We start from the raw sequence: 17435 nt of genomic DNA on the forward strand, positions 1-17435 counted from the left end.
ATAATTAAAATGAGCTCCACAGTACATTTCCAAAGCCCTAGATCATTTCAAGAATATATTATGATATTAAGTACTGGCACTTGCTCCTCTAATCATTCCACTTGACAGTAGTTATCAGATCTGATGAGAGAGACCACATGATAAGATTCATTAAAATGTACCTGCTGTACTCAAATCTGATTGAATCTTTTTTCCCCCAAATAAAAGTTGAATTACTCTTCAGGTGATTTTATTACAATAGAAAGTGTTGGAATTAAGTTAACATCCCATATTCTTTAGAAGCATTACTTAAATAAGGGATATATTATTTGAAAATCTCTGAAAAATGGAATACTATTTCGAGCATTATGGGGAAAATATTCATTTGATATCAAATAGAATTGTCCTTCTTCAGGCTAGCTTTAAATTTTTGAGACAAAATTCAATGCTTTTAAAAGAAAAAGATAATTTCAGATTAAAATGTTTTTAAAACTTCAGAAGGGACCAATTGTATATCTGTAATGTAAGAAATAGTCTCTTTTATATGGCATAATTATCTTACAGACCCTGAAAAACTTCTTTAATTAATTTTAAATGTTATGGCATATTTTATCTCCATTTGTCTGAGAAGAAACTGAGAACAGAGTTCAAAACCTGTGCTGCCTTAGGTCTCTGACTTCAAGTATCCTTGTCTGTTGCTTCCAGGTTCATTTTCTTACACATCCTTTGTGGCATTATTGCCCTATAATATAGGTTCTCTACTTTATGTTCTGGCCCAGCATACTTGAATACAGCACACTCCCATCATTAGCCATGACTGACAACGGTTATAAACAGGGAGGGTGAGGATGTGGAATTGGAACTCAGGAGCTACGGAGGGCTGGGAAGAGGAGAGGAGGTTTACATGTGATACGTGCTGAAAATTTTAGTCTGTGATCTCCTTGAGAATAGGGATCATTTCTTATTAATCTTTATATTCTCATTGCATAGCACAGTGCATGGTGGCCAATAAATGTTTGTTTAATGACTGAGTTTCATTGTTTTTTAAAAAATAATGTATCCTGTCCATCTGCTTACAACTTCGCAAGTGTATTTCTGAAATGCTTCTGAAAACTTTTACCAGAAGAACTGGAGACATTATTTATTTGAAAAATAATGAAAAATATTAAAATGTAAATATCACCCAATAGTAAACATCTTCTCATCACACCATACCCATTGTACAGTACCCCAAAGAAGCAATCACTGCCAATAATTTCATGTATATCCTTTCTGATTTCCCCTAAGTTCATACATTTTTATCTATGTCTATAAATACTTTCCTTTTTAAAAATGTAATTGTGCTGGTCATGGACATCCTGCTTGTTTCAAATATTTTACTAGTAAAACAAAGCTATAATGATGTATATAGAACTTTGCATACTCATTCAACCATTTTAAGCCCAGTGAAAAGAAATGTTTGAATAAGATTAAGCATTCTCCACTTTTGCCATGCCTAATTACTTCCAACTTTATGTCCATTTTATTAGGAATGTGATTATTGCCTGTGTCTGGTTTTTTATTTTTCATTCAAATAATTGTACCAATACAAAGATGGCATTCCTTCCATAATGGAACTGTTTGCTAGGAGAGAGCACATTGTATGACATGTAGATATCTGCTGGTATAGGAAAGAATGAGCTCAGTATTTAAAAGAATGGTTAGGAGAGTTGGTGTACAACATACCAAAGTGAAGAACCGCCTACCAGTATTTTAAGTTATGACTGCTATCTTAGCCCAAGTTCTCTAGAAGCAGGTCAGAGTCCCGGATTCTCATGCAAGAGATTTATTGAGGGGTACACTTGAGAAATTTTTATAAGGAAGTGTTGGAAGCATGATAGAACAAGGGAAGAAGCTAAGCAAAAACGTATTTCAGCTGAATTTTAGTCCCACCTGCATTCTAGCAGGAGCTCTGGAGCATGAAATATCAACAGGATTTATGCTGTGTACCTCCTCACCTCTTTCCCTACAAGCAATAGAGAGTAATTTCCCCTGGCATTTCCAACCCACACAGCTCCATCAGCTGAAGATAATTCTAAGAAGGAACATCAAGACACAATGTTCAAAGCAATTGAAAGACAAGTGCACCAGCCTAGTAGAATTCTGGACGAGGCACCAGTAAGGTGTTCTGCAGTCTGGCCAAAAGTGGTTTTCTAATTTTCTCACTAGGCTCTAAGTTCCATGAGAGCAGTTCCTCTTCCTGTCTTGTTTACTACTATTTTCTCCAGTGTCTAGCACAGTGCATGTCAATGTAATAGGCACCCATTTCTTACAAAGAGACTTTATGCTATGATTATCTTTATCATTATCACTGAGTTTTTATGCTTTTCCCCTATAGGTTTTCCTGCGTTGAGCCCTTCTCCTTTCCTCACAGTACCCATTTTCATCCACTTAAATTGTATTCATTCTTTAGGATCCAGCCCCAAACCACCTCCATTGTATAGCCTCCCTTAATCACATCAACTAGACTCGTCAGTTTTTTCCCTTAACTTTTATAATCACATAATTTTTAAAAATCAAATGAAAAAATACTGTAAAAAATGTGTTCAAGTCCTGGCATTACCATTTACTGACTTTCTAAATGTAAGAAGCAGTTAAGCCTCCGTGCTTCAGTTTTGAAACATGTAAAATGTGGGTATTATCTGCTCAACCTGCTTGACAAGGTTGTTGTAAGACTCAAATCATGTATGGGAGAACAGTTCACCTTCTGAGGCATTTTTCACGTGCACAGTATTATTCTCATATGTCCCAGCCCCCTGCACTTGGAGGCTGCGTCCTTGGGGGCACTGCCTTCCTACTCCCACTCTTCTCCCCTGCAAATAACACATACTCTGGTCATTGGCCTGAGTACAAATGAGTTACTTCACCTGGATGTAAAAATTTGTCAACCTCCCAACGATAAATATGAAGGCAGCCAATATGATATTTGCATTTCCTTAATAATACTCACACCATTTCAGAAATTCAGATTTGTGTTATGGTTATTTCAGTATATGTTCCATATCTCCTGTTAATTTGTAGGTTTATAAAAGGGAGATACATTTCATATACTTTGTTGCATCCTTGCTACCTGCCACAGAATCTTGCACATGGTAAATACTGGATAACTGTTTATCAATGAAAGAGTAGTTATGACCAAGCAGCTTTTCAGGGAGGACCTTACTAACTTCTCTAGGTCTAGGATCCTTAGTCTCTGCTCAAAGCTCATAGCCTAGTCAAAAAGAAACACAGTATACAGACCTTTTATGTAGTTTTAGCCTTCCTTAACTGATAACAGTGAAATAATCTTTCAGCAGAAAAAAATACATATGTGAATGAAGATATGAAAAACCAAATTGAAAGAGAAAAACAAAGAAAATATGTAAGAATTGGAAATATTTGTTTGTCTAGAACTTAGAGGAAAAGGTTGGATTGAGGAATTTACAAAAGTAGTATAGCAGTAATTAGCTAATTCCTAACCTGGTATGATTGAGAACCTATAATTCATCCATAATAATATAAACATGTTGATATGAAATATTCATATTAAACCAGTTTTTAAGAATTTTCACTTAGTAACTTACTATAGAAGTTGTTATCATTCTGGAAGTCATTCTCTTCTTTTCCTAAAAAAACCTATTTTTTCTGTTTCTGTATTTAGGATCATTTCACTTCTCCAGATGAGTACGATGACCCCACTGTGCTCTATGAAGCCATTGTATCTCATGAAAAAAACCTCGTAATAGCCCATGAAGGGGACCCCGCATGGCGGAGTGCAGTCCTTGCCAACTCTCCCTCCTTGCTTGCTCTGCGACATGTCATGGATGATGGCACCAATGAATATAAAATCATCATGCTCAACAGACGCTACCTGAGCTTTAGGGTTATTAAAGTAAGTTTTGAGGCCTTTATTCACATCTATGAAAATGGAGGTTGGATAACTTTATAGACTTTTAAAAGGTGACTGAAACTGTTTTCACAGGGGAAAAAATGACCATACATTAGTGTTCATTGTTTATGAGCATTTAATTTGACTTATTTTGCCAGTAATTTATTCTGACCTCTGAAATTTTCTCATGTGCCATAAAGCCTTAAAATTTTTGCTTATTTTCAATTTTGGCAATCTTTTATTATATGGCAGGTCTTATATCTAGTATATATATGATCTGCACAGCATCTTTTGTAAAAAGTCAGCACCATCTTATTAATATGTGATTCCTAGGTTGCAAAATAATAATGTAGCTTGTATTTAATTGTGATCAGAAGCTAAGTGTAAATGGTTCACTCTAACTTTTCCTTTTTTTTTTAAAACATCTCAGTGCTTTAGGAAGCTTAATTTCTTAGATTTTATTTTGATAGTTTGTAATGATTTATTTTTTATCTACATTATTTAATTAACCCCCAAATGTCACAGTCTTTCAACCCTAAATATTGTTATCACTCATTTCTATAAAAAAATATCTTTTATCTTTTTTACAAAATTTAGTGCTTCCTATTTGAAAAACTAAATGGATTCCATTTTACTTGATATTTTTACAAGGTAGAGCAGGGAGAAGCTCTGTAAGTGCTTGTTGTTTAACAGCCTGCTAATGACAAAGGAAAATGCATTACCTCCTATTCAGATGTGACCTACTTATATTTGTTTCCTGCTTTCCACAACTGGTTATCTTAGTGTCTTTTGTATCCCTCCCATTTCTGCTCTTCTGTTTCTATGAATTTCATTCTTGGCCCCTTAACTTAATTTCCATGTGTTCTGGTTTTCAGGTGAATAAGGAATGTGTCCGAGGTCTTTGGGCAGGGCAACAGCAGGAGCTTGTTTTTCTACGTAACCGTAACCCAGAGAGAGGTAGCATCCAAAATGCAAAGCAGGCTTTGAGAAACATGATAAACTCATCTTGTGATCAACCTATTGGATACCCAATCTTTGTCTCACCCCTGACAACTTCTTATTCTGATAGCCATGAACAGCTTAAAGAAATTTTTGGGGGACCTATCAGCTTGGGAAATATCAGAAACTTCATAGTGTCAACGTGGCACAGGTGAGCAGTGGGGTTGCATTTTTTGGTGGTGGTGTATCCCGACCCTCCTTATCTAGGCAGTGTGTATTAGCATCACTTGGGAAGCTTGTAGAAAAAAATACAGATGCCATGGCACAATGTAAACCTAATACATCTAACTTCAGGACATAGAATGTGAGCATTTTTATCTTCATAATCTTATTAATCTAATTTACAACTTTGGTTAAGAACCATTTGGTAGAATCTTGAACAGTTCACTTCTCTTTGTTTAATTTTTTTGACTCTCTAATGTTGCATATTGCTACTCTTAGAATGTGTGGGCCAGCAAACAGGGCAAATTAAGAGAAAAACAATAAATGTGCAAGTCGCTTACTTTCTTCTGTATTGCCATTCTGTTCCAGCACTAGGGGGAGCACTCTGTACCTGTTGAAATGCCTGGTTGTGCATTGCAGACATACTACTGCCTTTTTAATAATCCAGCAATCACCCAAGTCTCAAATCTATAGTTTTCAAGTTTGCACTGAATTTTTTCTCTGCTTTTTGTTTAGTAGATTATGATGTCTGGTGTAGGAACATCATAGTTTGGTGGATGGTGAAGAAAAGTTGCAGAACATTGTTTTTAGTTTCTTAAAAGTTTGTTCAGATCTTTAAATATCAGAGCTTAAGAAAAACAGGATGTGGCGATTAGAGCAGCAAACTTTCAAATGGGCTTGCTATCAATCCCTATCCAAACAGAAGGAAGAACATAAGCCAGGGTAATGTTCAAAGAAATTTTCTTTTCAAAAAATATCTGTTGTGCTGGAATTACCTTAAAGAAGTTCTTTACCCCTAAGAGAAATGGCATAGAAAGAGATTGCCCAACTGTCCTGGTTTGCCCAAGATTGAGAGAGTTCCTGGGATGCAGGACTCTCATTGCCAAACTGAGACAGTCATGGCCATCCAGGCCAATTAGTCACTCTACATTTAATAAAAAGAAGAAGTAAAAATGATCGCAATAGTTCTGTTTAAGTGCACTACAGTAACAGTAGAAATAAATTAGGTTTTCAGGGGCTGCATACTTCAGAAGAATCACTGAACAGACACTGGCAAGAATTCTAGTTCCAGCTGTGATCTTAATGGTATAACTGTGTTACATATAGTTCTTTGTTATGGTAGTAGGAAAAGTGATAGAGTTTATAAAAGTGAATTAGACTGGAAAGATTTGAGGCAGTGAATATAAGAGGGGTATAGTTCTTAAGCTATTCTTTGTAAACATAACAGATTATTTTTTTTTTGTTCCTAATATTGATTACACCATAGAGACTTTCAGAGGTGAACATTAGTAACATTAACAGTTCAGAATAGCGGGAAAAAGAATAAAATACCTGTTTGGAAGTGATCTTGGGATAATGCTTCATCCTCTGGTATTTGTTCCTAGGCTAAGGAAAGGTTGTGGAGCTGGATGTAACAGTGGTGGCAATATTGAAGATTCTGATACTGGAGGTGGAACTTCCTGCCCTGGTAACACTACAACAACTGTCAACGATCCCCACAGCATTGTGTCCCAGGGAAGCACTGGAAATCCCGGGCAGGGATCAGGAAGTGGACTCCATCCGCCTGTCACGTCTTATCATCCACCACTAGGTAATGTGAAACAAAGTTATGTGTATAGTGTCAGCCTCTGAGCCGTGGGAGCCACTTAGTATGTGTGTATAAAAAGGATTATATATGATTTACTTGGAAATATATAAATAGAATATTTTGTTTGATTCTCAGGTATACATTATCCCATTTGTTTATATTAATCATTTTATGTGTGCATGTATGTGTGTCCTTTTTTACTTGATATTTGACATAAACATTTTATTCACAATATTAAGGGTTCTTGAAAATATCGCTTTTAAAGGCTAATAATATTAGTATAATTTATTTAACTTCTGTTGGACACTGACTTGGTTTCTTCTGACATCATGCTGTAATTATCTTTGTATGAAATTTCTGTAATCGCTTATTATTTTCTTAGGCTGGAATCATTAGGTCAAAACTTATGAGAATAAGAGTCTTGGTATATAATGCCAGAAATCTTTCCAAAAAGTTTTTTTACCAGTTGGTACTCTCACCAGTCATATATAGGCATGCGTGTCTCATCAACCTTCACCAGCTTTGAGTATTAACAGTTTCTACGTCTGCTCCCTGCTTGCTCAGGGGGGCAAAAGAAGGCATGGTCTTTAATCTAATTGTTTTAATATGTATTGCTCTGATACCTGAGATGGGAAGTTTTTAAATGAGTTTATCATCTGTTCCTCTTTTTGAAGTTCCTGTTTAGTCTGTTACCTTTTTTTCTATTTGGTTATCTTTTTCATATTGATGTATATTTTGTATTCTGGATTTGAGCTCTTTGTCAGTTTTCTGTCTACAAATATCTTTTCCCATGCTGTCCCTTGGCTCTTCATTCTTACTTTGAAGAGCGGCTTGCATTCATTCCTTGAGAAGTTCTTAATTTTAGTATAGAGCACTTTACTTTTACTAATCTTTTCCTTTATGATTAGTACTTTGTATATCCTATTTAAGAAAGATTTTTCTACCTCAAGGCCCTCAAGGCATGCTTTTACTAATTTATGTTTGACATAAGATCTACAATCCACCTGGTGTGCAGTGGGAAACAGGTTCCGTTTGTTTCTATGTGGCTGGTTAGTTGATCCAACATTGTCCTTCTCCCCACTGCCTTGCATGGATCAGATGAAGTTTTAAGACATTTACTTAAAAGTTTTTTTAAAAAAAACCTGATGGACTGGAAGTAAGATTCTAAATAGACGTGATTGATATCTTGGATGTTCTTTATTTTACTTCTGAGTAAAAACCTAGAACTTTCAATATGCTTCTTTAAATGTACCTTTTGCTCTTACATTGATTAGGTCTTCTTATTTTCAGATAAAAAGTACATATAGCTATGTTTCCAATGTAATTAATGATTATTTTCTAATAATCTTAACATTACTCTTGTGAGTCAGGAAAAAGACAAGTCTGAAGAATTACATCAAGCCACTTGAAAAGGATGCAGAAAAACCTGCTGTTTAGTAACACTGATAATGTGTATTTAGAAGTAATCCCTTAATGTATATGAAAATTACAGTGTGGTATTCCCTGTTTCTTTATAGGCATTGTAGCTTGTCATTGAAATAGATTGAAAGGGCAGTAATACTATACTAAATAGTAGTTACAGAGCTTGCCACATAGTAGGTCCTTAAGAAATGTTTCTCTTTTTAATTGACAAATAAAAATTATACATATTCATGGTGTACAATGTAATGTTTTGATATACAAATATATTGTGATATGGTAAAGTCAAGCTAGTTAACATATCCATCACCCCACATACTTAACCATTTTTCTGTGGTCAGAAAATTTTAGATCTACTCACTTAGCAATTTTCAAGCATACCGTATATTATTATTAATTACAGTCACCATGCTGTACAATAGGTCTCCAGAACTTACTCCTGTCTAACTGAAAGTTTGTACTTTTTGACCAACATCTCTCCCATTCCTCCCCTCCCCTCCCCCAGTCCCTTGTAACCACTGTTCTACTCTCTGCTTCTATGAGTTCGACTTTTTTATATTCTACATGTAAGTGAGCACATGTAGTATTTCTTAATAAGTATTTCTATCTCATTTCCACGAGCTATTTTATTTCCGATATAATAAAGAAGTATTGTTGTTATTCTGAAATATTTATGTGAAAGATATTTTTGGATTTATTCTGTCCTTAAATCTTAATATTTGCTGTAAATTATTTAATTATGTCTTTCTTATGTTCCAGAATTTGAATTTTAAAAACCTTAGCACATAAAAATTATATTATAAAAACCACAGAAGAAAACAGATCTCAGATATTTATTTCTTTTTGATAACTTTTAAAGTTTTAGGTATAAATATTAAGTTCTATAAATTTGCCAGGTAATCACTTAAGGGAGAAAGCCTTAAGACTTTCTAGAAACTACAAAACAAAAGCACTGTATTTGAATCATTCCACTTTGAATGAGTGTTGCTGCTGTTTCTCCTCCTAGGCACTAGCCACAGCTCTCACTCTGTACAGTCAAGCCTGGTCAGACAGTCGCCTGCACGGGCCTCAGTAGCCAGTCAGTCTTCCTACTGCTACAGCAGCCGGCATTCATCTCTCCGGATGTCCACCACGGGATTTGTGCCTTGTCGGCGCTCTTCCACAAGTCAGATATCACTTCGAAACTTGCCGTCCTCCATCCAGTCCCGCCTCTCTATGGTGAACCAGATGGAACCCTCCAGCCAGAGCGGCGTGGCCTGTGTGCAGCATGGCCTTCCTTCTTCCAGCAGCTCCAGCCAAAGCATCCCAGCCTGCAAGCATCACACTCTCGTGGGCTTTCTTGGGACAGAGGGAGGTCAGAGCAGCACCACCGATGCACAGCCAGGCAACACCTTAAGTCCTGCCAATAATTCACATGCCAGAAAGGGGGAAGTGATTTACAGAGTCCAGGTGAGTAAGCCCACAGGTCTTCTTGTGCTATTTCTGTTACTCATTTGTTTTTATTTCTTATTTGTTGAGTGAAGGACTCTTGTGAAAACACACCTTGTATAACTTAGTCAGACTAGAACATTTTTGAATGTTGAAAAAATTGTTTCTGCCAGCTTAAAAACTGAAAGCAAACAGTTTTTGTAGTGATATCTGTTCCCTATTCAGCCATTGTCACATGGCCATTTTAGTAAGGATGGCCAGTGGCTAAAACGAATTCAGGAGGTGGCTCTTTCAGTTTTTTTGTATTCCGTTATAGACAGTGGAGAACTTGAGACACAGAGAGTCCTGTGAAAGAAGTTTTGTTTGTGATTATGTATAACTTTTCATCATTAAGGAAAAAATGAATTGGAAATGATCCATATTTATTTACAATATAGATTGTGGATCCTAGTCAAATTCTAGAAGGGATCAACCTGTCAAAAAGGAAAGAGCTGCAGTGGCCTGATGAGGGGATTCGATTAAAAGCTGGAAGAAACAGCTGGAAAGACTGGAGTCCTCAAGAGGGCATGGAAGGCCATGTAAGTTCTCTTATGCAGCTGTTTGGTGCTCTGACTTTTTTGTAGTCTTTCTTACTGATATGTATGGGTTTAGCTGATTTATATACTTATTCTTAATTCTTAAACAAAATTACTACCTCTAATGCTAAATGAGGAATATGAGTTTGTGAGTACAGTTGTCCCTCAGTATCCGTGGGGGATTCATTACAGGGCCCCCTCAGAAACCAAAATCTGCAGATACTGGGCTAGCTCAATTGGTTAGAGCACAGCCTTATAACATCAGTGTCATGGCTTCAGATCCTTGAACCCACCAGCTTACCACCTCCCCCCGACAAAACCCAAAATCTGCAGATGTTCAAGTCCCTGATATAAAATGGTGTAGTATGTGCATAACCTACATACATCCTCTTGTGTATTTTAAATCATCTCTATATTATAATACCTAATACAATGTAAATGCTTATGTAAATAGTTGTTATATTATTTGGAGAATGATGACAAGAAAAAAAAGGCTGTATGTGTTCAGTACATGTTCAGAGCAGTTTTTTTCCAAATATTTTCAATCTGCAGTTGGTTCAATCTATGGATGCAGAACACACAGATACAGAAGGCTCACTGTACATTCCAGGTCTCCACACTAAATTCTTGTTTTATTTTGAATCATTAGGTGATTCACCGATGGGTGCCTTGCAGCAGAGATCCAGGTACCAGATCCCACATCGACAAGGCAGTGCTTCTGGTCCAGATTGATGATAAATATGTGACTGTAATTGAGACTGGGGTACTAGAACTTGGGGCTGAAGTGTGAGCTGGTGTTTATAGCTACATTTCTTTCCCTCTCGATTCCAAAAGGTTGGCAAAAGAGAGGAGCAAGCAGATTCCTGCAGCGAGCAGAAGATTCCTGCAGTTGTCACTTTGATCCTATGTGGGAGAGACTTGAAAACAGAGTGGGCTTGGTTAAGCGCCTCTCCTTCGCCCTTCACCCTGACTCCTGTCACTGTCTCCATCCCCAAATAAAGCTGAAATATTTTTTTAAGTTAGCTGCCAAGAAAACACTTTGCATGAAGGATAAAGTTTTGTTAATATACATCCTTAAAAAAGGTTTTTTCCTATGCATTGCCTATGCTTTAAATCAACAAACACTTCATTTCTAAACTATGATCTCATATTTTTCTAATTTCTTTGCCAAAAATAATTGCCATGTTTTGTCATACAACATGAACTCCAGTTACCTTGATTTTTAAAAACAGACCAGTGTAGAAACGTTCAGTTTGACACATAGCAGTATAAAAGTTTAATGTACAGTGAAAGAGACTATGAACAGACATAGATTTATCTAATTCCTTGAGCGCTAAAAACTTTAATGAAAAAAACTGCACTAATTTTTTACACCAATGCACTAAAGTCTGAGATTTCTCAGAACATTTATTTATATATAAAAATAAAATCCATTATTTAAATTGCCTTTGGGATTAACCCCTTCCCTTTCCTTGTAAACATAGGTAGCAGGAACTGTGCTGCTCATTTTGTGTTAGTAGTGTGTACTTTATGCCAGTACGTTTGATGTTTTCTTTAAAATGAATATTAAATCTCAAGATATACATATCTTCATCATTGACTTTTCCCACAGCTAATAGCCAGTGAATCGGTCATGTGAACACTACTGCCAGCTACTGTGTCCACATTTAGATGAGCTCTGACACAGAGCGTGTCCCACCTGCTCTGCTTCTCTTCAGGTGGGGCAGGCTCTGCTGGGATCGGTTCTGGGAAGAAAACACTTTTGCTTTTCAAAGAAGATGATGAACGTCCAGGAATTTAAAAAAAGGATTATCACCTTTTATTTATTTTAAGAGTTCCTAGCTCTTTAAGTTATTTTACATGCAGTTAGTCAAGTAAAATATTTTTTCAAATAAAATTATCATCCAAATGGTGCAGTTCTTATTGTTATATCCCCTTTAATAACTTCGCTTTTTATTTCCCCTTTCTCTTCTTTTTCTATTACTTGAATTTTATTTCCTGTAATTTATAGTGTGTAGCTGTAATTTGAAATATTTATAACTGTGAAATTGACTTAATTCATATGTTGTGTCATAACTTAAATTTTATTGGTTTTTTTAAAAGCATGTATTCAGGGAAATATATAACTCAGATTTACAGTTGGGCTACGTGGGAACTGCAATTTAGATTTAATTTGCAACTTCTGGCATTTTTTAAAAATTCTTAAGAAAATTTTTCCTTTTGGTGTGAAACTCCAAAGAAAATTGTACATCTTCTCTGAGCATTTAGGAGCAGCCATCTTTCTGCACACCATGAATAGATACTAAAAAGAAGCAAGTAAAATTTAGTACATTTCATTTAATGCAGTATATTCAGAGTGTTACAATTTCAACATGTGGCACTAGCCATATTTCAAATACTTAATAGCTACATGTGCCTAGTGGCTACTGTATTGGACAGCACAGGTTTAAAGTATCTTTTGATGTGACAGGAGAGAGAAGCTGTTTTCCCTACTAATTCTGATGTAAATCTCACAGCATAGCATACTCTTATAGTAGAAAGAATGAAAACTAAGAGAGTAAATAGCTAACATACAGAATCTAACAGCATTTTTATTTCAAACCTGTATTTTCCCTTTTTCTAATTTAAAATTTCTGTGGTCATTGAGAACCTAATGTGCCTTGTGTTGGCCTTTCCCTAGACTTCACACTTTGCAAGATTTACAGTTTAAAAATACTTTTCAAATGATTTGCCGAAACTTTATACAAAAATACCCTTTCTAAATTGACCATTTAGAAATGTATTTTCCTGATACTGTCATTGTATTCTGTATTTGCCTCATTTTGGCAAACTACAATATACCATTAAATTTCAGTGTCTTTTTTTTTTTTTTCTGAAACAATATATGATCTATCTATATACATATATTTTTAAAAATCTTATCAAAAGAATTATGCTTCCTGCTGCTTATTCTCTTTCTGAAATGAATATGATCTTTTCATGGTCATTGCCTAGATGAGACATAGTGGAGCCTTTTCAGTCTCAGATGGGAGATAATTCATTTTCACACACAGAAAAAAAATCTGAACTTCAGATTATTCAGTCAGAAGGGCTCAGATTCTTTTTATTCCTAGCTCCTTCCCTCCAAAATTGTGAAACACATTACATACTCTGAAAAGTCAGATTTCCAATGCAAGACTAGATTTTATATGGAACATATATATTGTGTCTTAATTCTGGGTAGCAGTTGATGGACATTTTTCTCAAAGCAAGTTGAATTTTAACTAGTGAGTTTATTATAATTAGGAACCCTAAGAGAAGCCCTGTTCTTATTTTTGAGTCGAAAATTGGTATTCTTTTAAAAATTACAATACTTTTCTAATAGTTGCATCAGGGGAAATAGTGATAAATGAAGAAAGATTCTTGTCTTAAGAATAATTTGACCTAATTTATTATATAGAAATAAACACACTTTCATTGATTAAATTGATAAGAAATATTTTGTTCCTGCTCCCACCCCCCTCCCCACCTTGGAGAATAATGAGCTGTTTGTTTAGATTCTCTGCTTAACCTTTGTCATTAATGTACAAGACTCTGGCATACATTAGTGTCTTTAGTTCATAAATGCCAAAACTTTCAGAGTTCCATAATTTGAAAGTAAAAAGGTGTAATTAAAACACCAGCTTTTTATTCATTTCCTTTAAATAGAGTTGCATGATTGAAAGCTTTCTGTTTTGTCTTGTTTTTGTTTTTCCTCTTGAATGAGTTATAAATTATTGCCTTTTCTTTTATTCCCCCCTCTCATTCAGTGGCTAAAAACAATTTATAACTGCAAATTAAGCTTTTGGTTAGTCTTCTAATTTATACCTTGGTGTGAACTTTCTTTCAACACCATTTTTAATACTTGATAAAAACTTTAAATATTGACTTTTTGCTAAAGAACTTTAATTTCCTAAAGAATCTAAATTAACATAATATGCTGATATTTAAGGAACTTGAGAGAATATGAGATGAGAAACTTGAGATGAAGCTATACATATATTTTTTAAGATAAGAGGAGATTAAATTTGTTCACCAACTTCCTAAAGTGTAATTAATCAGTGTTCTGCCTTCTTTGGGTTTCCACTACTGGAGGGTTAAATTTCATTAGTTTTGAAGTATTTTGAAAAATATTTCAAATATATCTGAATACTTCTAATCCTTGAAACAGAAATAGACGGTCTTTCTCTTAAGTGAGAGATGGGAAATTACTCCCATGTACAAATGTCAAGCAATGAAAATACAAGTTTTTGTGTAGGAAACTCATTAAGAAGATGTATTTTTCTTTCTGGATTGGTTTATTTTTCCATCTCATATCAAAATATAAAAAGCAGCCTCACGTCTTAGCAAGGGTAACTTAGCCTTAATGAATTCCACTTTGCTTTTGAGCAGCACCTTCTGCCTCTGCTCAGCAACCCTTCATTTGGTGGTTGCTGTACCGAGTCATTGTCCAGAACTGGGTCTTTTAAAATTATGATTTGCTCAATTTCTAAAATTCTCTTTCTTTTTGCTGACTGCCAAGCATCCCTCCTGAATAAATATGTGACTTAAGAAAAAGGTAATTGTAATTTTGTGTGAGAATTCTTTGAATTTATTTTTTACTAGCTACTAAACTATGAACTGCTGCCCAGATTGTTAATTACATTTATATTTATTTTTAAATTACTTTTTCATGAATATGGACAAAGCCCTTTCTGGGGTTATTTGTTGTTTTTTAAAGTCCACAATATTCAGTCTCATCCTTTTTGTAGTAAGTATGATGTAATCATGTAAAGTTACCTTGTCTGTACACAGACCCAGTTAAGTTTTTCTTTTGATATGATATATTGTTCAGATAAGACATAAAATACCTCTTTTTATTCTAGAGGCTTTTACTTTAATTCCAAGATAATTAGAATGATGTCAGTCAAGGCTAAGATGATGGTACATGGAACCTGCAATGTACCTGTAAATGGACTTTGAACTTTCTGTGTCAGTCTTACGTGGATATTGAGCTTTATTGATCTGGAGAAAGATGAAAATTAGATACTACCATGTATTTATGCAGCATAAATTTTAATATTACATTGTATATGTATAGCTTTTTAAAATTAAGTATTAAAAACCCAGCCCCTCTTTTTTTTATTTCTCTTTCTTAAAAATCTGGTTGATATATATACACTCTGGCTGTTTCATTTTTAACTTGTTAAATGTTTAGGTAAGAAGAGTAATTGGAAAGGTATTAATTATTATACAAAGAGATCTGGTAGGATAAGAGTGGAATATCTTGCTTGAAACATAAGTATATTTTCTAATTTGAATCACCTCACTAGAGTCATCTGTCAAGAATTATGTGTGTGAAGAATTTCTCTTTATTGCCTATAAGCCACATATTCTTTCTGAATTAGGGTAAATAACCTATTTGTGAGTTGAACTTCATTATCTGCCACTTTATGGAATCAGCATAACGTTTTTTAGGGGAACTAGAGCTGATTGTCACTGCAAGGTTATATGACAACTTTGTTCTAAGACTTATACCTATTATATAGGGCTATACTTTTTTTTTATGCCTCAGTTCTGTACCTGACAATTTATGATTCAGTGGAGCCAAGCTAGAAGGAACAAAAAGGTCATCTAACACTGTGATGAGGATGAATTCCTGGTGTTATCTGTACATGTAATGTGATACCCTGGAATTCAAAACAGAATAATAATAGAGAATGAGATGGCTGCTCCAGATGACTCTTGGGTTTAGTGTATTTGTGGTAGAACAAGATTTTTAATATATGAAGCTTCATAATACAACCAAAATAATAGAAATGGGGGGAAAGTCATGTCTGCTTATGCTTTCTAAGAGCTTATAGTTTAAGTAAAAGTAAATTGTAAAAACTGATAATTCTATTCAAGTCTGGCAATGAGCTCTGCATGAGGAAATGGAACGAAAACTAATAAAAATGATTCTAGAAAAGTAGATCTGAGGAAGGAAAATGGGTTTCCCTTTTCCGATCATGGGCTCTGGAAAGTATTCATTGCCCTTACCAGCATTCAGTATAAACCAGAGGAAAGGATATATGTACTTGCGTGTGTCTGTGAGTGTGTGTGTGTCTGAGTGTTATTCTAAAGAGCTTGTAAATATTGTAGTTGTTTAAAATGGAAAATAAAAGCTGAGTTTTGTTTTTCTTTTTTTGGCAAATATATTGCATCAAAAATACAGTATTGACAGTGGATAATTCACTGAGGAAATAAAAAAATTTTTCATTTTGCCTCCTGTCCATTTTTGTCAAATTAAAAAAAATTTATGTTATATTAAATTTCATATGACATATTCTTAAAATGTACTTGGTTCTGAAATAATCATTTTATTTATTTTTATTTTAATTTTTTATTTTTTTATTTTTTTAACTTTTATTTTGTCGATATACATTGTGGTTGATTATTGTTGCCCCTTACCAAAGCCTCCCTCCCTCCTCCCTCTCCTCCCTCCCCCCCAACAATGTCCTTTCTGTTTGCTTGTTGTATCAACTTCAAGTAATTGTGGTTGTTATATCTTCTTCCCCACCCCCGGTTTTTTTTTGTGTGTGTGTGTGTGTGTGTGAGAATTTATATATTAATTTTTAGCTCCCACCAATAAGTGAGAACATGTGGTATTTCTCTTTCTGTGCCTGACTTGTTTCACTTAATATAATTCTCTCAAGGTCCATCCATGTTGTTGCAAATGGCAATATTTCATTCGTTTTTATAGCTGAGTAGTATTCCATTGTGTAGATGTACCACATTTTCCATATCCACTCATCCGATGATGGACATTTGGGCTGGTTCCAACTCTTGGCTATTGTAAAGAGTGCTGCGATGAACATTGGGGAACAGGTATACCTTCGACTTGATGATTTCCATTCCTCTGGGTATATTCCCAGCAGTGGGATAGCTGGGTCATATGGTAGATCTATCTGCAATTGTTTGAGGAACCTCCATACCATTTTCCACTGAGGCTGCACCATTTTGCAGTCCCACCAACAATGTATGAGAGTTCCTTTTTCTCCGCACCCTTGCCAGCATTTATCGTTCAGAGTCTTTTGGATTTTAGCCATCCTAACTGGGGTTAGATGGTATCTCAATGTGGTTTTGATTTGCATTTCCCGGATGCTGAGTGATGTTGAGCATTTTTTCATATGTCTGTTGGCCATTTGTATATCTTCCTTAGAGAAATACCTACTTAGCTCTTTTGCCCATTTTTTAATTGGGTTGCTTGTTTTTTTCTTGTAAAGTTGTTTGAGTTCCTTATATATTCTGGATATTAATCCTTTGTCAGATGTATATTTTGCAAATATTTTCTCCCACTGTTGGTTGTCTTTTAACTCTGCTAATTGTTTCTTTTGCTGTG

At 35.0% G+C, this 17435-nt stretch overlaps 1 protein-coding gene across 8 annotated transcripts in view; it reads left to right on the forward strand.

Moving 5' to 3' along the window:
* Positions 1-12888, forward strand: part of PCNX1 (pecanex 1) — a 175343-nt gene extending 162455 nt beyond the window's left edge. For 5 of the 8 annotated variants that reach the window (XM_063091563.1, XM_063091565.1, XM_063091564.1 and 2 more), the window contains 7 exons: positions 3659-3889; positions 4762-5036; positions 6433-6638; positions 9061-9503; positions 9920-10060; positions 10707-10743; positions 10892-12888. In XM_063091563.1, the coding sequence (XP_062947633.1) occupies positions 3659-3889; positions 4762-5036; positions 6433-6638; positions 9061-9503; positions 9920-10060; positions 10707-10743; positions 10892-11193 (1635 nt within the window). In that variant the 3' untranslated portion in view covers positions 11194-12888. Of the gene's footprint in view, positions 1-3658; positions 3890-4761; positions 5037-6432; positions 6639-9060; positions 9504-9919; positions 10061-10706 lie in introns of all 8 variants that reach the window. The other 3 variants (XM_063091566.1, XM_063091568.1, XM_063091571.1) reach the window with 1 other exon arrangement.
* Positions 12889-17435: the final 4547 nt, after the last annotated feature.

This window comes from Cynocephalus volans, chromosome 3, assembly GCF_027409185.1.
Source record: "Cynocephalus volans isolate mCynVol1 chromosome 3, mCynVol1.pri, whole genome shotgun sequence".
Lineage (NCBI taxonomy): Eukaryota > Metazoa > Chordata > Mammalia > Dermoptera > Cynocephalidae > Cynocephalus > Cynocephalus volans.